General features: G+C 52.5%; 7 protein-coding genes across 7 annotated transcripts; 3 read left to right on the forward strand and 4 right to left on the reverse strand.

The window, feature by feature from the left end:
• Window positions 1-478: 478 nt before the first annotated feature.
• Window positions 479-1,554, forward strand: CCMA1212_007194 (uncharacterized protein; the record flags this gene model as incomplete). The annotated part of the gene is made up of 2 exons (XM_073704368.1): window positions 479-820; window positions 919-1,554. The coding sequence occupies 2 exons, from the start codon at window positions 479-481 to the stop codon at window positions 1,552-1,554; spliced, it is 978 nt and encodes a 325-aa protein (XP_073556947.1).
• Window positions 1,555-4,207: 2,653 nt separating this feature from the next.
• On the forward strand, window positions 4,208-5,780 carry CCMA1212_007196 (Alpha-1,3-mannosyltransferase CMT1; the record flags this gene model as incomplete). Its single annotated transcript, XM_073704369.1, has 2 exons — window positions 4,208-4,367; window positions 4,441-5,780. 2 exons carry the CDS (start codon window positions 4,208-4,210, stop codon window positions 5,778-5,780), a joined length of 1,500 nt encoding a protein of 499 aa, XP_073556946.1.
• Window positions 5,781-6,070: 290 nt separating this feature from the next.
• On the reverse strand, window positions 6,071-6,376 carry CCMA1212_007197 (uncharacterized protein; the record flags this gene model as incomplete). The annotated part of the gene is made up of 2 exons (XM_073704370.1): window positions 6,071-6,217; window positions 6,290-6,376. The coding sequence occupies 2 exons, from the start codon at window positions 6,374-6,376 to the stop codon at window positions 6,071-6,073; spliced, it is 234 nt and encodes a 77-aa protein (XP_073556945.1).
• A 921-nt stretch (window positions 6,377-7,297) lies between these two features.
• Window positions 7,298-7,597, forward strand: CCMA1212_007198 (uncharacterized protein; the record flags this gene model as incomplete). Its single annotated transcript, XM_073704371.1, has 2 exons — window positions 7,298-7,379; window positions 7,425-7,597. Coding segments are annotated over 2 exons (255 nt in total), but the record flags the coding sequence as incomplete, so codon positions are not given.
• A 255-nt stretch (window positions 7,598-7,852) lies between these two features.
• On the reverse strand, window positions 7,853-8,722 carry CCMA1212_007199 (Ubiquitin carboxyl-terminal hydrolase isozyme L3; the record flags this gene model as incomplete). Its single annotated transcript, XM_073704372.1, has 2 exons — window positions 7,853-8,223; window positions 8,347-8,722. 2 exons carry the CDS (start codon window positions 8,720-8,722, stop codon window positions 7,853-7,855), a joined length of 747 nt encoding a protein of 248 aa, XP_073556952.1.
• A 760-nt stretch (window positions 8,723-9,482) lies between these two features.
• On the reverse strand, window positions 9,483-11,010 carry CCMA1212_007200 (uncharacterized protein; the record flags this gene model as incomplete). The annotated part of the gene is made up of 6 exons (XM_073704373.1): window positions 9,483-10,211; window positions 10,263-10,346; window positions 10,407-10,479; window positions 10,537-10,638; window positions 10,719-10,854; window positions 11,007-11,010. 6 exons carry the CDS (start codon window positions 11,008-11,010, stop codon window positions 9,483-9,485), a joined length of 1,128 nt encoding a protein of 375 aa, XP_073557173.1.
• Window positions 11,011-12,159: 1,149 nt separating this feature from the next.
• On the reverse strand, window positions 12,160-22,460 carry CCMA1212_007201 (Protein kinase rad3; the record flags this gene model as incomplete). The annotated part of the gene is made up of 16 exons (XM_073704374.1): window positions 12,160-14,398; window positions 14,459-14,933; window positions 14,988-15,459; window positions 15,513-16,751; window positions 16,804-17,052; window positions 17,109-18,246; window positions 18,296-19,292; window positions 19,342-19,915; window positions 20,455-20,477; window positions 20,547-20,856; window positions 20,911-20,971; window positions 21,022-21,464; window positions 21,521-21,802; window positions 21,855-22,116; window positions 22,174-22,325; window positions 22,380-22,460. The coding sequence occupies 16 exons, from the start codon at window positions 22,458-22,460 to the stop codon at window positions 12,160-12,162; spliced, it is 8,997 nt and encodes a 2,998-aa protein (XP_073557108.1).
• Between the last annotated feature and the right edge of the window lie 155 nt (window positions 22,461-22,615).

A 22,615-nucleotide genomic window follows, 5' to 3' on the forward strand; every position in this document is an offset into this window, starting at 1 on the left:
AAGATGCAGCAACAGAAGATGGACTCTACAAACTCCTAGCGAGTGCAGGTACACAGGGATGCCGGACTTGAGCGTTGTTGTGTGACGGTTGTATGACAGTGCTGATGTGTATGCTGCCGAGGGTTGAGGAGAGGTGCAACGCAAACATTGGTAGCGTTGTGATGCGTGATGGAATTTGCTTGCTCCAAGGGGGTCTTTGCTGCCGAGTCGATGTTGGGCTGAGATGGGTATTTAAGGAGGAGGGGGGAGAAGTCGGTGATGAGATGAAGAGTTTGGATAGTAGTTGTTGAGTCTGTCTGTTTGACTATAGGCTTTGTTTGTCTATCTTGACATCTTTGAGATACTATACTCTATTCTGTCGACCCCCTCCTCTGAACACCTTTGAGATCCTATACTCTATCCTGTCGACCGCCCTTTTGAGAAGATATACTTTCACAAATCTCTCCGTCAGGGCTTTCAAATTGTTTGTTGATTTACAATGGCTGGCAGCAGTAGGCTGTACGATGCCCTGCACCGACGCCTGCTGTGCCGCGACTCGATGAGGAACGGGTACGTTCTTGTTTCGGAGGAGAGGGAGGAGGAGGAGGAGGAGGAGGAGGAGGAGGAGGAGGAGTCGGGGTCTGAGTGTTCGGGGTCGGGGTGTTGTTGCTGTTGTTCGAGTTGTGGGTCGAGTTGTGAGAGTGATGGGGGGGAGAGCAGTGGTAGTGATGATGACGGTGATGAGGATGAGGATGAGGAGGAGGTTATGAGCTGGGTGAGGAGGAGTGGGGAGAGGAGGAGGGGGGGATATTGTGGGTGTGGGTGTAGGGATGGGGGAGAGGTGAGTTGTTTTGTTTGCCCCCTTTTTTATATCCTTTCTGATGGAGGCGGATGAGTGGTTGGGGATGGAGAAGGTGAGAGAGGTGGTTGTTGGTGAAGTCTGGGCTGATGGTTGTGGCTTATATACAGGCTGGCCTGGATCATCACCGCCATGAGGACAGGAACGACAGCCACAGTCAACGCAGACAAGCCAGAGAGACAGAGACTCGTCCAAGAGGCCAGCAGAACAGCACCCACCCGCCTCGAAACAACACCTCATCAAGAAGCAGCAGCAGCAGCAACAACAACAACAACAATAACACCACTGCAAGCACACCTGTCATCCCCCTTCGAAGCAGCATCACGGAGCGCATCCTCTCCACTGCCAGACACATCCACCAAGAAGAGAACCGCCTCCGAACATGGATGCGCGTGATTGAGGACGTTCATCGGCGACAGCAGCAGCAGCAGCATGTGCATTCAGGGGCTACTACTACGGCCAACGCTGCTGCTGCTGCTGCTGCTGCTGCTGCTGGTGCGAGAAATGGACAGACTGGAGCTTTTTCTCGTGCGGCTGCGGCGGCTTGGGGCGAGGATAATGGAGTGAGGCAGAGGGAGAGGGAGAGGGAGAGGGAGAGGGAGACGAGGCAGAGGGAGACGAGGCAGAGGGGGAGGACGCAGAGGGGAGGGACGCGCGGGTATTTCATGTCTGGGGGGAGAAGCATTTCGACGAATCGACGGAGGAGGCCGAGATGAGATGGAGGCTTTCCTCCATCCGGAGAGCGAGGATGTGATGACGGAAGGGCGCTTGGACAGATTCTTTTTTTTTTGTTTTTTTCTTTCTTCCTTTCTTTGTTTTCTTTCCCTCTCTTTTACGGCATCAGCAATGAATTTCTCATCTCCAAGGTGCCTCGTTTCAATGGAAGTTTCCGTGATAGCAATCCTTAACGAGGGAAGGGGGACGAGTAATCTACACAGCCTGGGTATCAGGTCAAGTCAAGTCCAGGTATAAAGTACGAGTATGGCGAGTTGACTGACTCGCATCAGTCGACACTATGTAGATGAATGTATCCGTATAATACGAGCTGAGAGGGTGCGGACCTGGAGACTAACCTCGTTGGAGGAGCCTCGTTGGAGGAGCCTCGTTGGAGGAACCTCGATGATTGGTTGTTGTGTTGCCAGGGTGAAAAAGGCCGAGGATCTCACCTTGCTGTTTAGCTGTCTGTATGTGGTTGAGGAGGAGGAGGAGGTATCCATATATAGATAGGTACGTTGTCTAAGTGGACGTGTTGGGCTGATGCGGGAGGATGCTTGTTACAATATCCGCCAAGGACCACAACGATTGCCACGGAATTCATACATTGGCGAGTTAAAGAGAAGGTAGAGAGAGAGAAGACTTTAAAAAAAATAGCGAGTAGGAAGAGGAAGCAAAAAAACAGCAAAAGGAAAGGGTCTGGCCGGGGATTGAACCCGGGACCTCTCGCAAGCAAGCTGTAGGGTGTACCCTAAGCGAGAATCATACCACTAGACCACCAGACCAATCAATCGACTGATTGCGGGTTATGTAAACGGCGGCTCTAACTCTGGTACATAGAGGTATTGCACTCACTGCCTTGCGCCGAAGAGAAGAAGAGCATGAGAAGAACTGCATCAATCGTGGTCGGGAGGAAACAAGCATTCTTGTCGTCTTGTCCCCCGAGCTGGACTAGCACCTCTACAATGAGGTATCACCCTAACAGCTGGTAAAGACCTGGCACAACTTGAGGTACAGCATCGCCTTCATGCAGTCTTCAGCAAACAGCTCCGAGTTCTCGTCTTGTGTCTCCAAACCCCTTCGATTCCAAAAGGTGCCGCAACAGGTGATGAAGCTGAGCATCTTTCCGTCTCCTCTCAGTCACGTAATATCTTCTCTTCGCATGGCAAGGTACATAAATCAACTGCAAGCAACAGAAAATGGCTCGGCTACAACCGCTTTCGCGTTAGCCTCATGTCATGTTGGTAAAATACGAACATTGCACCGCCTGTTCCATCTTCACGGACGATGGGTGCATGCACTATTGTCCGACATAAAAAGCGCAAAGAGAAAAAGACGCCAGAAAAAGACCAGAAAAAAAGACCCCGGCAATTGTCTGATGCGCGCAGCCAAGCTTCTCTTCCCGCTCGGACAAGGGTACCCTGGACGACGGACAAAAGGGCCTGGCGCTGCTTCTGTTTTTGCTTGTCCCTTACCAAGCTGTGTGAGAGCAAAAAAAAAAAAAAAAGCTCGTGCTTTTTACTTGCTTGCATTTGCTCTGCGGCTTTCACCAGTGTGGGGGTGCTTATGATGCTACTACTCGGAACCCCTGCCCGTATCCTTTCTCGAGGTGGCCAATAGCTCTGAGCTTGTTCTCGTATCGTGCCGCGGGAGAGACCGTTCCAGATGGCTCTGGAGTGGCCGGGATTGGGCTTTGGGAGGTTGGGCTAGTGGCTGGTTTAGAGTACGAGGTACGAGGTTGAAGAGGGAGAGAGAGGAGAGGGGATTGTAAATGGTACAATATGTGTGCAAGAGGAGAGCGAGAGCGAGCTGAGGGGGAGGAGAAGAAGAAGATGGAAGGACGAGACGAGAGTGAGTGACGGGGAAGCGACAGCAACAAGAGACAAGCAACAGCAGAGAATGCAACGACAAGGGACAAAAAGCAGAAGGCAAGTAAAACACAGAGGAGAAAACAGAGAGTTTCAGATCGCTTCAACGCCAGCTGCTTCGCTCGCCCTCCTATGCGCGCCCTCCTGAAGCGAGATGCCGTCACACCGTGTCTTTCGTCGTCGTCTCGCAGCAGTCCGGCCTGCATGCACTGCTGCTGTTCCGCCCATTGGACCTCGCAAAACGTTTGCCCCGGCCATGAATTGCATCAACGAGGCACTTTGGCATTGCCTCGAGCATATATCTCGTATCGAAACCCGGCGTATCCGTTGCTACATTAACCCACCCTCACTTCTACTAACATGCCCGCATACGAACAATATAACACTAACTATATACATGTCCATGCCCTTACACGCAGTAATAAGCGCTTGACAGCTTTTGCGAACAGTTACCTACCTAGGTATCGTCAGAGGCATCGAACAGGCCCACCTGCTTCTAGACTCGGCCGCCGAAGGATTCACATACGATAAACAGAACGGACATTTACCTACACAGCCTCTTTGTCTCCCATCTCCTCCTTGACTCTCGTCATAAGCCCTCCTTTTCGCCCTCAATGTGGCTGGCCGGCGTTGGGACTAGGCCCCGATTCTGACTTTAAACTCAGCCAGCCCCTTTGCCGCGGCAGCTCTCATTGTCATCAGAGCACATTCTCACTCCCTGAGAAACCCAATCCATTATTCTTATACTCAAAAATATCACTCGTTTCTGTTACTGCCCCGAGTTGAGATGCGCAGCAGGAGGCTACCGCTGGTGGCGGCCCCCTTCATCTTCCTCCTGCTGCTCGGCAGCTTATACCTCTCCCGCGACCGCCTCTCGTGGTTCCCCAGCTCGCAGAGGCGCCCGATACCGTACAAGCAGCTGTCAAAGGGCCATGTTGTGCAAGATGGTGAGTAAAAGAAGTCTTTGATCTGGAAAAAAAGATGATTCAGTGAACAAATGTATCTGACAACTTGGCCCAGGGGCGGTTCTTCCCGCGAGAAACATAAGTGAATACCTCGAGGCCATCTACCACGTGAGGCCGCACTCGAGATTGCCCAGGTTCGAGTGCCCGGCCATCAATGCCACGAGATACAGGTCGCTCAAGGCCGGCAAGGCATCGCCAAAGCGACCGGCGCCGTCTTCGCCCCCTGCGCCGCCATCGTCGTGGCCTTCTGAGGCTTCATCTCCCCCCCTATTCTCATCGGCATCGGCATCACCAGCTCCGCCTTCTCTCACTCCCTCCTCACCTTCTCCAGCTCTCCACTCATCACAACCTTCATCTTCTCCCGAAGATGAGTCCATCTCACCGCTCCCCCGTTCGCTCTTCTCCTCAGACCACCCCGACACCGGCGTCGAAATCCGGTACTTCTTCGCCCTCGACCTCCGCAACTGCATCGGCCTCCTCCCCCGCCTCATCGGCAGCATCATCGAAGCCATGCAGTTCCTCGGCCCGCGCTCCTGCGCCCTCTCCATCGTCGAGGGCGACTCCCCCGACGGCACCGGCGACGTCCTCGCCGCCCTGCGCCCCAGCCTCGAGGCCATGGGCGTCACCTACCTCTTCAACTCGTCGACCGTGCGCTCCGCCGAGGGCAACCGCATCGCCAAGCTCGCCGCCCTGCGCAACATGCCGCTCGAGCCCATCGCCCAGGGGACACTCCCCATGGCCGACGACGCCAGCGTCATCTTCCTCAACGACGTGGCCGCCTGCCCCGAGGACATTCTCGAGCTGGTGCTGCAGAAGGAAAGACTGGGCGCGGACATGACGTGCGCCATGGACTGGACGTACGCGGGCGACGACCCGACCTTTTACGACGTCTGGATCGCGCGCGGCATCAACGGCGACTCCTTCTTCCACATCCCCGCCAGCGGCAGCTGGGGCGAGGCGCACAATCTCTTCTGGAACGCGCCCGACACGAGGGCGCGCTTCGAGCGGATGCGGCCCTTTCAGGCGTTTGCGTGCTGGAACGGCGCGACCGTCTTTGCCGCGAGGCCCGTTGCCGAGGGCTTGCGCTTCCGCACGAACCACCACAAGGTGGGCGAGTGCTTCCAGGGCGAGCCGGTGCTGTTCTGCAAGGACATGTGGTGGCGCGGGTACGGCAAGATTGCCGTCGTGCCGAGCGTGAACCTCGAGTACACGAACAAGAACGGCAAGCGGATCAAGGAGCGCAAGGGGTTCGTGTCGGATATCGTGAGGCATCACGACGAGAGCGACGATCGGATCGAGTGGGCTGGGCCGCCGGATACGGTGCTGTGCATGCCGACGTGGAAGGACCAGTTCTTCCAGCGGTGGAACAAGAGCTTGACGGAGGGGGAGATGTGAAGGAGTGTGGAATAGATTTCTGTTGTTTGAACCTTGGGCAGATTTGGGAAGTAATGTAATGTATTGAAATGGCATAGATGGGCGTACGGGAAAAGATGTGGGCGATTATTTCGTGCTACATGAGGCATCACGGTTTCAAATACGACGCAACATACTGGGTTTTGAATGCCATTTCATTCCCGTTCCCTATGTCTTGTCATGTCTTCATTCTGATGGTACAATGCAAAGAAAAGATTGATATCTTAATATTACAGCCTCCCCCCAAACTCTCTCTATCCCCAGTTTCCTTTTTAGTTCTTGGTTGAGCGACCGCCCTGGCCGACGCCGGGACCCTGCTTGATGCCCTGGCTCCGTCCTCCGCTCGCGTCCATGCCGGGGATGGCCTCGCCGTGCTCTTGCAGGCCCTCGGGCAGGGGGGCGACCTTGGCTTTTGACTTCTGCACCGATTGTTAGCACACAAATACCCAATTTCAAGCCTCAACTTGGGGAGTATTGCTGGGTACACTTACGTCCACCTCGGTCGCACCGTGGAGAATGTTGTGGTCGGCCTCGGGGAAGGGGCCGTTGTCGCTTGATCCGTCTCCGTTGCGAGGCATCTTGATGTGTTTTTGAAGTGGAAGTGGTGATTGTGTAGTAAGTAGTAGTAGTAGTAGTTTGTGTGATGGGTTTGATCGAGAGGAGGTCGGCGTTTGTATGGTATGATGGAATGAACAACTTTCTTCCTCGTCAATTGGTCGGGAGGAAATACACTTTCTTATACCCATTGACTTTCACAGTGTCGCCCGTTGCACGTTCGCTCACTGACGTCATTGGCACGATGCGAGTAAGGTCTGGGAGTCTTCGTCGTAAGAATGATGCTATAACTTGTGGGGAAGCAGATTCAGTTTCAAACGGTGAATTAAGGTTCCGTTACCGGGTTCCGCTATTTGCATCATTTGGACGTCCTTGGTTAAAGGGAAATCCCCAGTGAACCCGCTTTTTCTTTTTTGTTTTATTTTCCGCAGCTTTACGGGAGTGCGGTAACGTGTTACTGTAATTATCATGACGGATTTCGAATCAATTGCTTTCTTCGCTCAGGTTGTTGGAGTTCGTTGAATGGGGGGTTCCTTGGCGATGCGGGACAGAGATGACGTCAGTAGGGCAGAGCTGCCTTTCTGCTGCTTTCGGCTCTTGTTTCTTGGCGATTTGCGGAAGGTAGATCCCGCTAGAATGATGAGGTGCGAAAGGGAATAAAGAAAATCCTCGGTTAGATTCTGTTGCCTAAAATGGCAATACTTTGGACTTGGACCAATTCAACCGAGTTTTGAGTTTTGAAAGCAATTGATATCACATACAACCACAATAACAAGCAACGTTCATTGAGAAGATTGGTTTTTTTTTTTTTTTTGGTTTTCAATGTCGGTCTCTAGCGACGAGGAGTGGATTGCTGCTGCACGAGAGACGGTCGTTTGGCTGCATCCATTGGCTTCAGCTTCCTGGCTGATGGGTAGCTCGTCACAATACCTTCATCTACAGCCATACTCCAACAGCCCGTGAAAAGCAAGCTTACATGCACCTCCGCAGACAACTCGGCCTCAGCCCCATCCCAGAACAAGACGCGTCAGTAACATCCCTTTCTCCGCCTATTCCCCCCTCGTAATCCAGCTCGCGGGACGCACTATGCATATAATCCCAAGCATATCCATGCTCGCAACTTACCCTGTGAGAGGAATACCACGCAGAAGCAGCAGGTATCGCAGCAGCTCTCGTGTGTAGGTTCACCTACGAGGGATGCTACAGTCAGATACCAAGCAGCAGCAACTTCCCACAATCCGTGAGAAAACAGCCGAGGCCAAATCTTCCCACATAGATCAAATTGCCAGTATGGACCATCTGTCCGACGCTATCGATTCGGCACTGCAAGACTGGGCAGATATCTCGACTCATAACAAATAGCCCACTCAAACCACACCATAACCTCCTCATCCTCCTAGAGCTCCAACAGCGTATCCTCTCTAAGAAATCGTAGCATCTCCCCCGTCCAAAGCACCTCTCGGGATTCCTCTCAAGTCTTCTTATCCCCCCTTTTCAAATCAATCCAACGTCCCAGCCAACGCAACAGCACTAAACCGCAAATCCCCACCCTCCCTCTCCAAAAACTTCAACGCCCCCAAGCTCAACCCCTTCGCACTCAGCACATCCTCGTCCTTATCCAGATCGCCCCTCCGAATAGGCCCCTTCCTCCGTCCGTCAAGCTCCCACAGCCCACCATCTTTCCCCTTGACAAAACACACATAGTGCAGGTCAACGTCTTCCTGAGCGTCCGGCGCGGGCGTATCTCCCTCCGTGGCAGCGGCCTTGTGCGCGTCGGCCAAGGCGGGCGTCTTTTCGAGCAGGGCCGAGCGTTCGGCGGGAGGTAACGGAATGCTCTTCTTGATGAGGTCGTCCAGAATTGAGTCCTCAGCTATTCATTTCCCCAACCACCCGTTAGCATACATACACATATCTTCTGCAAAAAAAAAAAAAAAAAAAAAAAAAAAAAAAAAACTCAAGAATATAGCAGTGTCAAAGAAGAAGAGAAACATACTGATAAACTCCCTCGCCGGCCCATTCGAAACCGCATGCAGCAGCCCCATCAGCCCGCACGCATTCCGAATCGTCTGCTTCCACCACAGCACCGGCTCCTTCTCCCCCGTCCCCTTGTACTCGTCCGCCAGGCTGTCCTCCGCCATCCGCTGGCTCTCGTAGACCGCCGACACGGGGAACACCAGGAGCAGCGCCAGCGCCGGGCGCGGGATGAATGCCAGCAGCTCCGGCTCCGTCAAAGAGTAGACGTCATGGTACTGCAGCGCGGGCGACACGCCGAGCTTGTGGATCAGCGCCGTGAGGAGCTGCGGGTTCGCCTCGAGGGGGATGAAGGCCGGGGCCGAGGCGTCGGGGTCGGGTTTCGTGGTTGTTGACATGGTGGCGCTGGGGGTTGTGTCGCGGTGGTGATAGAGGGGTGGCTCGGTGACGCTGGTAGCCGTGAGAAGGGTATCTGTATGCGATAGGCACAGCAGCACTTCAAACGTATTGCAATCGAGATGTGTCAACACCCGTGCGGTAGACGAGCTTGGTGAGATGACATGCGCGTTGGTGGAGAGTCGAGATGCTTCTAACTTTTGGGGCTGCGGGGTGGCGGACATGGATGGAACATATGCATTTGCTGGGCCTGGATGACGTCGCCGCGCACTAACGAGCTCCGAGCTTCAATGCCTGTTCGGAGCAACAAGGCGCTAGAACAGCTGCTGGAACAACTAACATGGATTGTTAGCCGCCATCACGGATGATCTACATGTCAAAGACATCTCCAGATGTTCAGCACTATGTACCGTATGCTGTAGTTCGATATAGGGCAGTGCTTGCTTTCAGACAACGTCAATGATTCCATAGATGCCTAGAGAATAGTACAGGGCGCTCAACCAGAGCAACCTCCACCTGCTAGACAGGCTCCCCATCTTGACAAAGTCATGCGCCGCCTCCTCATTCATTATTAAACGACCAGGGCTAGGGAAGGAACAGACTAAGAGAGAAAAAAGAAAACACTCGGAATATGTTTCCGTCACGATACTGAAACCATCTTCTGAGCTCCCATCATTCGACGCAAATGCCTCCTTTGGTGATATACCACAAATTCCAGCAGCTGTTTGATCCATATTAACTCGTAGATCTGCTTCAGTCACCCTAAACAGACTTGCGAGGACGGCCTCTTCCTCTAGGCTTGGGTGCCTCCTCCTCGGCACCCTCCACGGTATCAGGGGTAGCCTTCTTAGCGGAAGCCGCCTTGCGTCCTCTTTTGGCAGCAGGGTTGGCCGTTTCCTCATCTTTCTCTTCCACCTGTGACACGGCGGCGGTTCGCTTTCGGCTCTTGGGAGCAGAGACTGGAGTGCCCTTAGCAGCGCTCTCGTCCTCGTCCGTGGTCGCCGCCTTGGCTCTGGAGGATGACTGCTTTCGTCCGCTCGCTGCACGACCGGAAGTGGCCTTCTTCTTCTCCTCCAATTTCACATCCTCCTCCTCCTCCACGGCTTCCTCTTCTTTCACTGTCTCCTCTTCAGGCTCAACCTTGGCGGCCTTTGCCTTCGAGCCCTTCTTAGCGGCCTTCTTAGCTAGACCTGGCTTCTCGGCTTCTTCGCTCTCTACCTCTTCGTCCTGCTGGACGCTCGATCTTCTAGGGCGTCCCCTCTTAACCGCGGCGGGCCTCTTAACGTCGTCCTCGCTTGCGCCCTTGGCACGAGCCTTGGACTTTGCCTTGGACTTTGCCTTGGGCTGTTCCTCATCAGCCTCGATATCCTTGGACTTTTTAGCCTTCTTCGGCTTAGGCTCATCTGCGACATCTGCGTCGTCATCGGCAGCCTTCTTGCGGCCTCGCTTGGCGTTCTTCTGAGATGCAGCTGCTTGGCTTTCGCCCGCCTCCTACAAATTTGATCAGTAAAGTAACCCCCCCGTCATCATGGTTCAACACACCTGAGCAGCAGCCTTCTCCTTGGCTTCCTTCTGTTTGGCAGTGAGGTGAATTCCCTTTTCGCCCGGCTTATTCTTCTCCGGATCCTGCAGTTTGTCAGCTCATGAGCGGCAACCCACAACTGGCAAAGGCAATAGAAGACTAACCCCATTGAAATCCTCAGGGTCGATGTGGCCTTGCCTGACGCAGCGCTTAACCTTCTCCTTGAGCTCTTCGTCTCTGCACGACAGGTCAGCGACCGCAGCGGTGTGATACGGCGCAAAAGGCTTGACTTACTGCAGCTCATCAAAGCCGTCAATTGCATCAAAGTCAAGGTCGTCAGGATCGCCACCACACGCCTCCTGAAGGTTGACAAGCTGGGATCCGGATACACATCCCCTACATGGTCGCTCCAACGTCAGAGTCCCACCAGAAAGCAGATATCTTCGTGCCTGAGCATCAGGGGGGTGGCAACGTACCAGTGCTTCCATTTCCAAGAACCGTGCTCGTTGATGATGGTCCAAGAACCAAACCTGAGTTCGCCCTTTTGGATCTTGACCGCGCCTTGTTTGCACACGGTGTCTGAACAGCCGGCGCGTTTGTTGGGCGAGACCTCTGGAGGGTCAGACGACGACTTAGCCTCATTCTGATATATTCAAGAAATGCGCTGCCCAGTAAAGTCTCCGGAGAGCAGAAAACGTGGCAAAGGGAGTTGAAGGAAATGGGCATTCCGCAGAGAGCTGATGACTTACCAATGCGATATTCACCCATGTTTGCACGGGGATAAAGTCAAAGTCTTAGGAATGCTGTGAGATCAGATGGAGAAGAGGGAATATGGGCTGTTGCATGAATGCATGAAGAGGACGTTTGGCTCTATCAGTGGAGACCTCTTCCCCTTGGGTTGTGTTCGATGAAGAGGACGGCGTCTCTCCAGCAGTCGAGAGTTTTGTCGCTTCGTTTGATCTGCGCGCTGATGCCAAGGGACGTAAAATATGTGTTCGCGAGTTTGAGCAGCGTATAGCAGATGCCTGTTGCGCGCAGGCTTGAGGCCAGACAGACAGGCTAAAATGCACCGCTGCAGGAAAACAGTCGGTGGCCGAGCTGCTGCTCTACTGCGACAGACCTCCAGCTGCAATGGGCGCGACAACAGGAATATCGGAGGAACAGAAGAGGCGGACGATATGCTAATGAAGCTGTATAGAAGAGATGTGAATGTGAAAGAAGAAAGAAAGAATGAGGGCGGCTGCGGAGGAGATTTTTTATGTGGTGTAGAGAGGGAAGGAGAGGGCTGGGGAAGGAGCTGCCTGTTATCTGGAAATTTGGGGGTGGCGCGTCGCGTCTGCTAAGGCAAAAAAAAAAAGGGAAATTTCGGTGACGACAGGAAGGCTTGTGACCATTCATTCACCTGAGGCCTGACTTACAGCGCTTCTGGGCGCTACTATAACCGTAATGCAACAGCGATGCGACGCTGGCAGTTATCTTGATTTGAGTTCGAAAATAATCACAGTCTCGTTCACGACTATATAGGGGGAAATGATTGTGAAAAGATAAATAGACCAGATGTGTGTTAATGGGAGGCAAGGAGAGCGATTCTAGTGCGGCGCTGTAGATCGTCTGTGACATGCTCTGTACGCAGCGTGACTGTGTATCTACAAGTATGTAGGTAGCTTCTGGGTGGGAGAGAGAATGCGCAGAAACGAAAAAGAAAGAAAAATACAACAGCTAGACGAGACCAGAGTAGATTCGACAAGGAAGACTGTTCATGAACGATAAAGAGCCAAGGCAGATGCTACCTTCTGGTCATGTAGATATGTGCTCCTTATTCCACCCTTGTCAAAGGCAACTCTCAGATCTACCAAGGCCCAAAGTACGAAATCTGGCATAGAAAACGCAAATCATCCAGCATGATCAGGCTCAACCCTACAGAAAGGGACACCATCCGATATACATGGCCGCCAGATTCCGCGGATTGACCGCCTGCTTAATCAACTCCTCCACCTGTCCCTCCACGCTCAAAGGAATGCTCTCGTTCGGCAGCAGTCCCTTGACCTTCCTCTTGATGCTGTCCACCACGCTCTGCGGCTGCAGCTTCACCCCAAATTCGCTCCTCTTCGCCGCTCGCTTGTCCTTCTGCAGGTCCAGCGTGGGATCGTAAATGAAGGCCTCCAAGATAGTCACCAGCGTCTCTTCTTGCTGCCGGAGAATGCTCAGCGTCAGCTCGGATGACTTGCGGAAGGGCCCTTCGTAGCCGTAGATGCCCATGGCGGCCACCATGTTGTGCGTAAGGCGGAATGGTACACGCTCTGGTTTGGCAAAGGTGAGACCCTTGTCGAATAGACAGTTGAAGTCCACATGGAAGATTCCTCCGCTCCCCTCCTCCAGGTTGACGTTCTCTCCGTGTCGATCTCCTAGTCCGAGGATTGTGCCCACCATGGACATGACCGCGCACGAGCGGGTATATCTCAGGCGCGCGCTGAACCAAGCTGACGGGTTGGGGAACTGTTGTATAAACCACAGGGGAAGCACAGGAGGGAAGCGCCCCAGCACCTCATTCGTGAAGATGCCGACCTTGCTGTCAGACGTCGATGCCTCCTCCATCAGCTGCTTCAGGGTGTTGTAATCCGGATGGATCTTCTGTGAGGCATACAGGTTCAGCAGAATATCTCGCATCGTCTTGATCCCCGGCACCCATTCAATGATGCCGCACTCTTCGTTCAGCGGGACCACGGCATAGGTTCGTATGTACAGCTGCCTTTTGCTGGACTCCGCATCTCTCTTCAGCGAACGGTTGATGATTCCATTGAACTCCATGAGGCGCTGGTCTGTACGGAGGTCATCCTTTGGCTTGATGAGCAGCATGTATGTCTTGCCATCACTTCCTCGGGCTGTGAGACGTCTCGGCTTAGCCAGTGAGCTCAACACCAACACATCGTCCAAGAAGCAATCTATCGACACCACATCGCGCGAAAACGCCTTGTGCTTCTTTACATGCTCCGAGACGGCCGGCAGGGTGGCTGTCAGCGAGCTCTCCACGGGAACAACCAGGGGACATGGTGTGCATTTCTGGTTGAATCGTAAGTCTTTCGTCAGGCTGGCGTGCACCGCCTTGTTGCCGTGGAAGTCGCCGTTGTGACAAGCCAGTAATAGCTGTTCTGCCAGCTTCTCTCCCGCCCTGATCAGATACCTCAGATCATATGATGCCCCGTCAACCTTTTTAGAAACGCTCTTTAGAGTCTGGAGCACCTGAGCGCCGCGAGCCTTTCTTTCAGATACCTGACGGGTTGTCATGATGCCGATCAAGCTCCACAGTGCCTGCCGAGGATGAGCTTCCACGACTTTGACAATGATGGAGGTCAGTCGCTCAAAGACATTGGCGTTGGGGTGCGCTATGCGAGCGACAATCTGCGACAGGGCCGTGTAGAAAATGTAGGCCGGCAGGCGATGTATGTACTTGTCCAGGAATGAATGCAAAAGGCCTAATTGCTCGAGCCTCCGCTTGTGCAGCTCTCGTGATAGCGAGACCTTGCCTTCCGGAGCCCTATCAACTTGCGCCCCGAGGTCCAACCAAAGCGTGAGTATCCTCGGCAGAGTCTGATACAAGTACTTGGTTCCCGAATTCAAAGACCGTACGTAATTCTCAATGACGAGCCTGGCGATCTCGCCCGTGACATAGTTGTCGCTCTGGTCATCAACCTTCAACGGCTGTTCGGACTCCAATATCTTCTTGTAATGGCGTCCAAGGTAATAGTGGCCCTTCTCCCACGTGGAAAACGTCTTGGGTGGCTGCTGGTACTTCTCACGAAGGGCGCCTGCGTGCGTCTGGCCTGCTGCATCCAGCCACTTCGCCAGCAGAAGCTGTGCGCGGGCTGTGAGCAACTTTTGCTGGGAGTTCAAGCTGCTTGCAGATCCCATACTAAGCGATGACCCCGATTTCGTCATAAATTTGTTCTGTTCGATGGCTCCTTGGAGGATCTGGATCGCTTTGCGGTGGTGTGAATCTCTGAACAGCAGCTTTGCGTTTTCAATGGTAGCTGCATCATCACCAAGCTGAGACGCATGCAACACTGCATTGAATGACTGGTGCAAGGAGTTTGACTTCCGAGCCAGTCGAGAGCTGGCAAGCCATAGCCCTGAGATATCCAGGTCGGAAAATGTTGGTCTTAACAAGGGAAATATATCAGTGACGATGCCCTGAACTAGGTCGAGCAGACAAACTTACCTCAACAGCTGCATGGCTGCCCTCTGAATGCCTAAAACGTATTGTCGATCGTTGAAATATGCTCCAATAACTTCGCACCGGCCTTCAAGAAGGGATATGGTCTTCATACGCTCCTCCTCACTGTCCGGGTTGGTTCCAAGAATGATTTCTAGATCCGTGAGAACATGACATTTCAACATGATGTCGTGTGCCGCTTGGAGCGATGCAGTCGTCGACGACGTCATGGACAGAGCAATATTCTCCTTCATCATCCTCGCCGTCTCCGTAAAAGGTTGTTTTCTGTATAGCGACTCAAAGAGAGCCCCTAAGGACATGTTAAAGTCCTGCAAAACGTTACCTTGGAATCTGTGGATAAATCTATCCAAGCTTTCCCAGCGACCTGTCACCCAGGCAGCTTCTATTGCAAAGGGCATGATTCTGTTGTCGTTGCTTAGAGAGTCTGACCGCATTCCCTCAATGTGGTTTAGCAAAACATCTGGTCCTTGTCAGTAACTGCAGTTATGCGGAAGAAGATTCGTGTTGAGCATACCGTGTTGACCAGCTTGCTTTAGGCAGTTGAGCAATTCTACTTGCACCTCTGCATTATCCGGATTCTCGGCAAGCTGCATCTCGTACCAAGTCTGTGCTGCAGCCCATCGGCCGGCTTTCTTGTGACTCAAGATTTGTTGGTTAATGTCGAGGACATGCAGATGCGCCGAGATGCCTTCGAGCCCGTCAGGCTCATCGATGTTGGCGTAAATATCTTGCAGCTGCTGTAAGAGGCGTGTCCGGTCGCCTGGCTCTCTCTTGACCTGCTCCATCTTTTGCGCATGTTGTTCCAGATGAAAGAGAGCCCTCGCATACTCATTGCAGTCTATTGCGCGCTGGGATATCAGTTCAGCAGGAATGTTGTCCAACATGGCTTGAATCTTGGACACATTCTCCTTCGCCGCCCCGGTCAGCCTAGTCGACCGCTTGGCGTGAATCCACCTCATAGCATAGTCTAGGAACCGGAAGACAAGCTGCAATCTCATTAGTTGAGGGTATTTGCTTGCTCATTACCAATTTTACTCACATGGCAGAAACGCTTCATATCTTCCTTTTCTTGGTACGACGCGTCCGGAGAAAGTTGATAGCGCAATATGTGCATCAGCTCTCCGAGTATCTGATCCTTCTCTGCCTGGCTGCTCCTGGGCCCCAACAACACATGCAGCACGAGATACGGAAACAAAAACTCTGCAGTAGATAGGTCTTTGACACGGATGATCCGTGCAAGAGGTTCAAAGATCATATCCGCATGTGGATGCTGCCCTTTCCGTAGAAGTTCAACAACAAAAGCTCGTAGCCAGTTGCCATAGAGCCTCCCCGGATGGAAGATCGGATATTCCACGGCCTGGGGGTTCATGGGCGCAACCATATATCTCGAGTTCAGGAACGGGGCGACCACTTCCCGCACGTATTCTGGTAGGGCCATCCATTTGCGATAAATGTCGCTGCCACCAGTCATTCCAGCCGCATGATTGTTACAGGCTGACTTGATCTCGCATCTCTCAAGCAGCTCTTGCATGGCGTACGACAAGAACCCCTGAAGCCTCATGTCGGTAGTTGACAGAAACGATGGCACCAGCACCTCTTGGAGCAAAAAGAGCACGAAGTCGGTGGCTTCTTCCATCACTTCAAAGTTCTCCAGCACCACAATAGACCGCTGCTCTCGTACTGCTTCGATTCGATTCGAGTCCAAACAACCAATAAGTCCAACACACTCAACGCAGAGACGAGTGATGTCGATATGGACCCCGTTGTACTTGCAGGCGCAGTCGAGGAGAGCCCGCAGCAGTGTGGCAATCACACTGTCTGGTCGCTGACTGATAGCGGATGTGTAGAGTGCGCTTTGGTTACTCCTCAAGTATGGCGCCAGGTCAACCAACGCCTGGTGGACAACTCCGGAATAGTCGTGGCCGATTCTCTGCGAGAAAACCTCCAACTTATCCTCGAGGGCAAGAGGTGGCCGAAAGGCCTCGAGTTTAGCTTCAATACCACTCAGAGCTTCAATGTGGGATAGCGATGGGAGCTTGGTAATGTGCTTCTGCACAGCATGCTCGTATTTCTCCAGGAGGTTACCGAGCATCTCTCTTATCACGGTCGTCGCCGTGGGCTTCAGTTCGGACCAATAGCGCTTAACGATGAAGAATGTAGCCTCGAGCAGAGCCTCGACGTCTTCTTCGTCAAAGTACTTGAGCATGGCTGCCCAGCAAGAAATGGCTGGTTCGCGTAGAGAGTCTTGCGAAGCAGCAGACAGAAGACAAGCCGAGATCTATATGTACAATCAGCCAAGCTGCCGCAGCCGCTTTTTGTCTTTGACGTACCTGTGGACGTGCGATTCTCGCATATGACTGGCATATTCGAATAATTTCTTCCAAGGCGCGAATGCAGCGTCTCTGCTCCGTTACCTGTGGATGAATGGAAATCGAGTCATTGATAACGTCGGTAAACCGGGTCATAAGCCCGAGAATGTGCAACTGCAGGAATCGCCCAACTAAATCTGTCTTCTTATTCCTTGTCTCTTTGACAGACCCGAGACTCATAGACGCCATCATTGTTAGAGCTTTTTGTACCTACATACCATTAGCACAAGCCGTAAACAAATTGATTGGACGTTCGAAAAACATACTTGGCGTTTTCGCGATGCATCGGCGTCTGCTGCGGCCTTCAATAGCTCTATGGTAGTCAACATGGGCTCCGATTGAACGATATCAGCAAGGCTAAGAGCGTGAAAATGAGGCGATATCTCGTCTAAGCTTGATTTGACAAACTCTTCGATGTTCTCAGATTCTTGCAACATCAAAAGCGATAATACCGAGGCTGTGTTATGACTGTCCATGAGGGGACGCCAGATTTCAGTCTCCTGACGTGCTTCCGCAATCTTTTGAATCACATCTTTGCGTTTGTCGAGGACAAGCCATGGGAGTGCATGGCTTTGGATCAGCAGAAGGAGCTCGTTGACAGATATCTGTAGCAGCTCGGCTATGGCCCGGCTTCGCTGAGGGCGTTGAACTATATCTTTGGTCGCCATATAGGCAAGGCTTTTCCAGAACGGCTCAAAAAGACGCCGGGGAGTGGTGCGGCGAGCCTCGGCAAGGCTGAGTAGCTCGTTGAAAGCAAACGCCGATTCGATGTTGTTACTGCTGCCCAGATACTCTAGGAGCTTGATGAGAACCAGATTCAATTCATCTTCTGTCACGACTCTGCCGAGTTGGCCCCAGGCTAGAATCCGCGTCTCAACCATGAGTGGCGGGTCTGCCTCGGAAGCAGACCTTAGGAGAGCGATTGAATTTTTTCTGTTTCGTGAAAGCAAGGCTTCGTCCATATTGTATGTCGGCTTTGGAGGCATGAAAAGTGCCAGCGTTCTACCGGCCGCGATACGAAGCTCTCTCAGAGAACTGTTGAGTGACTGAAGACACCACTGCCCTGGTCCAGGAGTCTCCAGATCCAGAAAGGCTGCATCTTCGCAGTGCAATATGAGCCTTCTGAGGGCAATCATGGCAGCGATCCGTGGCCGTCTGGATTCAGAAAAGGACGTTAGGCGGATCACCTTGGAGAAAATATTTCTTGCTTCGCTTTTCGCATGATGTGATGACATTGTCGGCGAGCTAGTAGAGCTCTCGTCGCAGATAGGGCATGCCAAGGGAGCTGTGACAGAGTTCGTCGAACTGTTCAACCGCGCCGGGCCGTCGACCACGCAACATATGCGAGATAGAAGTTCCACCGCCAGAGATTGGTTCGATTGATTGCACTTATCATACCCATCCCTATTAAAGAATCAGACTGTGCGATCCCGAACTAACTTGGGGAACCTACAAGTATATCTGCTCGAACATGACTACATCGTCATCCGCTGGCGAGGGAACTTGAAGTGTTTCATATATCCCCTGCGTTAGTATTGCCAAAGAGTCCGTCGTTTGTTCGCCAAGCTTTCGTCTTTTGCTCGCGTTCGCTACTTGATGAGGGCCAGCATAAGTCAAGTGCAGATCTTGAATGCCTTTGCGAAGTTCTTCGTTCTGGAACTTCGACGGATGTATGCTTTCACGGAAGGAATCCTGCGATAAAGAGCCAATTGCTTGTCTCAGAAGAGTCACGCTTCGCTTCATTCGAGTTAGCAAACCACTAACCCCTTTCGCCATCTCCTGTTTGTCGACACTCACCCAAACATCAGTATCTTCTCCGATCGTCGAGTACTGTGAAGACAGTAAAATAAGTTCCTGAACCAGCTTCGACGCCGCAAACCGGCCTATTGAGTACGATTTCAGGGACGCTTGGGCAATCGCTACAAGAGCCATGCAGTAGGTGGACCTTGCGTGGTCGCCAGCTGGAGTTGGTTGTACCAGCTCGTCAGGAGGTGAGATCATCTCGCTGCAGAGGAGAATAAGAAGTGCACACGACTTCTCGATGAGTGAGGTGCTTGGAGAGTCGCTGGCGATGGATGACTTGATGATATCCATGGTCAATTCAACCAGTGGAAGAGGAGTGCTTTGTGATGGTAGCTCCCATCGCTTTTGGACATGACGCAAGTCCAGGTAGGCATCTATCAGCCATGGCCCATTCTCCAACAGTGATACACTGTTAGAAAACGCCGAGTCGGGCGATATAAGGGGATGTGCAAGCACTCTCGCCAAGCTTGATGCCAGATGCAGCCCTTGTGCTATCGTAAGGACCTGGTATGTCAAGCGCTTGGTCGTATGCTGTCCATCTTTGCCTAGAATTTGATCGAGAGCAAAGATTGGAGGCAGTTCTAGATCCGTACGTAAGTCTGCATGGGAAGGGACAAGCGACGGGCTTTGCAGATGGTCAAGAAGCGCTAGATGCATTGATTAGCCCTTGCTCAGGACGTGGACAGGATGACATACACGTCAAAGATGCGCGAAGATACAGTCCTAGAGCCGGGGCTACTTTCCACAAGGCCCCTGTCCTTGCAACCAGAAGCAAAATATACTGCAGGAACCCTTCAATAGAGCTCTCGAGATCAAGACATTGAGGGTGGCCCAGGAGCCTTAACAGCTGGGGCAAAAGCCAGACCCACAGAGGCTCTTGGCCGCGGAATAAGAGTCTGCTATTCTCATTCTTATGCAGCAGTACAGATGGCGTCTCTTTGATTGTAAAGCGCAGGAAGTTGATGGCCTTCTGCGACTCGGTTCGGACATTGGCCCGATCAAGAAATGGGTCGTCGAGCTTGATATTTTCGAGCACCACTCGGCAGTATACGTAGATGAGCATGTGATTGTGCTCCAGCCGGTCATTCGACGACCTCAGGAGATCTGGCTTGTCTTTTACGCGCTGGATGATGGCCAAGAGTCCCTTGAGTTCGCTATTCTCATCGGTTCTGGGGGCTTTCGATGACGCCGCGATGTTCTCAACCAGCTGCGCCGCCAGTGTGGACGGTGGCGGACCGCCTTCTCTCGTGTTGGCAGCCATGTCCACGCACTTGAGAGGCACAAAGAATATCCTGATCGTCAGTCATTGCCTTCCGGCATGGAGAGCGACTGAAGCCGCGATTTTGGGCGTTGATGGACAAACGCTGGATTGCCCGAGAGAGACGCGACGAAGTGGAGGGGCAGAACGCGATATCACGTGATGCAATCTGCACCTGCCGAACCTCAGCACTTTCCTAAAGCAGTATTACCAAGTACCAGGGGGTTGCTTGGTAGCGCCTACCCGAGATGTCGCAGTCATAAACGAGAACAAATATGAACTGCGCTCTACCTGAACCTTACCCCAAATTTTCATCATCAGATATTCTGCTGTCCCAACGTTTGGAAGCATTCGATTGATTGCTTGCTGTCAAGTCGAGAAGAGAAAGCGTCATCATAGTTGTTGAAAGAGCCAGACAACAGCATCCCACAAATATGGGGGTTCCCCTTTAAATCCAACAATGTTGGTCCCGGAACACGTCGAGCCGTTCAACCATCAACTGCCAAAACCCGGACGCCCCATACACAAAGTCCGACCTATTCATAACGTACTCTGATAACGTCGTGCGTAACGCCTAAAGTACGTTAGATCCAGCCTCATGGTCAAATGCCTCCCTGGGTAGAAGAGACTCGAGCGAACGAACCTCCGAGTTTCACCGTGTAAGTTATCATGGCTGATCCATAACTTGCTTCAATCACGCCCGTCAAGCAGTAATACCGGTGCCACCCCAACTTTCTCTTCTTTGCGGCCGACTTTGCTGATTTGGGTATCTTATGTAGATCGAGAAACAATGTAGCCACTCGTTTCGTGGTGCCGCTGAGGTGAATTGGTGCTTCACGATCGTCGTCGTTGCTGAATATCTCAATGTCCGCTTGTGGCTTGTGGCCCATGAACACGGGTATATCGCACTGATACTCGATCTTGGAGGGCTTACCCTCGGGATACGATTGGCCCTAACTCGAGTTACTACATTATATCGGCTCCCAATTATCTTGCCTTTGGCGTACTTTGCGGATGAACCAGCACATCTCGATAACGACCCATTCTTCTTCTTTCTCTGACCAGAATCTGTCCGCAACTGTTAGCAGCTCTCTCATCCGCTGGCGCTATTTGCTCACGCTTCGTTGCGATCATGCTTCGACGGGTCGTACTTTGCCAAGAGGCAAGTGCCATATGATCGTCTGGCAACCCGCGATGAGATGCCTACTGGGGCCATGGCGGGCTGGTAGTTTCCGAGGCCATAGATGACAGCTCCCTTCACCACCGCGGTGACACCATTCTCCGGCTGGAGAACTCGCACTCCGTGGATGATCGCATCGCGAACACGGGACTTGAGGTATCTGTTTTGGCCGAACCCACCAACCAGGACGACTGCCGCAACGTCATCATCTGCCATTGATATCTGCTCATTGATCAAGCAGATGATGTCTCTCATGATTGGATCCCATATCTTGATTGTCATGTCATCTTGCGGTATGGTGAACCGATTTCGTCTCAAGCCAAGAGATGAATCGACTTTCAGTGTAAGTGGCTCACCTCTAGGAGAGAAGTCCTTTTTGAACTGCGCATGGTCAGACTCACGTATAAAGGGTCAGAGTTTCTCAAGGGCAGACGTACCGATTCAAAGTCGCTCAAGGCAAGGACAAGCCGCTCGTCTGTCCAGTATTTATCCCCGTGTGCCTGTTTCAAGTATCGTCGAAACCTCATGTTGAGCATCGAAGACCCGCACTTCCCTCCAGTTCCTTCGGTTACTTCTCTCATCTGTAGGGGTTGAACTTTAGCAACCTCGTATGTGATGAGGTCGACCGTTCCTCCTCCGGCATCGCATACCACAAACCTCCGACCAGTCTGGAGGACGGACGGGCTCAGATACTTGACGGTATACAATGCGGCCGCTTCCTACATACGATGAGCATTTGCCACTGATCTGATGATCTTAGGCGACACTAACCGGCTCTGATATGAGTTTTATATTCCCTCCTCTGCCAAAGCCGGCCAATGAAGCTGCATTTTCGGTTTCTTGCTTTGCGTTATTCGACCAGATAGCTGGAACGGTAACAACAACATCCATGGGGGTCGACTGCACCACGCTGGGCGACAGTCGGCTTTCCAGGACGCTGATAAAGTGGGCATAGAGACATGTTAGGAACACCCTTGTTAATTCCTGGGCCGACTCTCCGTCGGTCTTTGTTTCTGACGGCTCATCCAGTCTTCTATAAGCCTTGGTTTCAGTTCAGAGGCACCTCTAACGAGCACGATAGGCAACTCACAGCTTGAAGAATCTATTCCTCTTTGCCGCTTTCGGAATCTGGAACCCCCATTGCCAACCAGTTGCTATCTTGCGCAGCTCTGTTGGGACCTTGGGGCTATTTCGGGACGAGCCGAGTGATGGCCAGTCGGATAATACGTGCTGGACATCCGGCTTGGAGGCTTTAGCGCGGCATGAAACCTTTCGTGTGCTGCTGCTTATACTTACTTGAGTCGTCTCTGCCCAAGCGACGCCTGAAAAAGTGGTTCCAAAGTCAATAGAAACGACAATTCTTCTCTCTTCGCCCATGCTCAGGCTGTTCGGCACGAAAAGGAATGCCTTCCTTGGCAATTCCTTGGTTCTGGGTGTAGTCGGCACCAAAAACTTCCCTGTCAGTGGTTGGAAGGCTCCCAGATGATGACTCGATCCGAATAGTCGAATGCGCTACACACGGTGGCTTAGCA

The sequence above is a fragment of the Trichoderma ghanense genome (genome assembly GCF_004382785.1).
Source record: "Trichoderma ghanense strain CCMA-1212 chromosome Unknown scaffold_9, whole genome shotgun sequence".
Classification (NCBI taxonomy): Eukaryota; Fungi; Ascomycota; class Sordariomycetes; order Hypocreales; family Hypocreaceae; genus Trichoderma; species Trichoderma ghanense.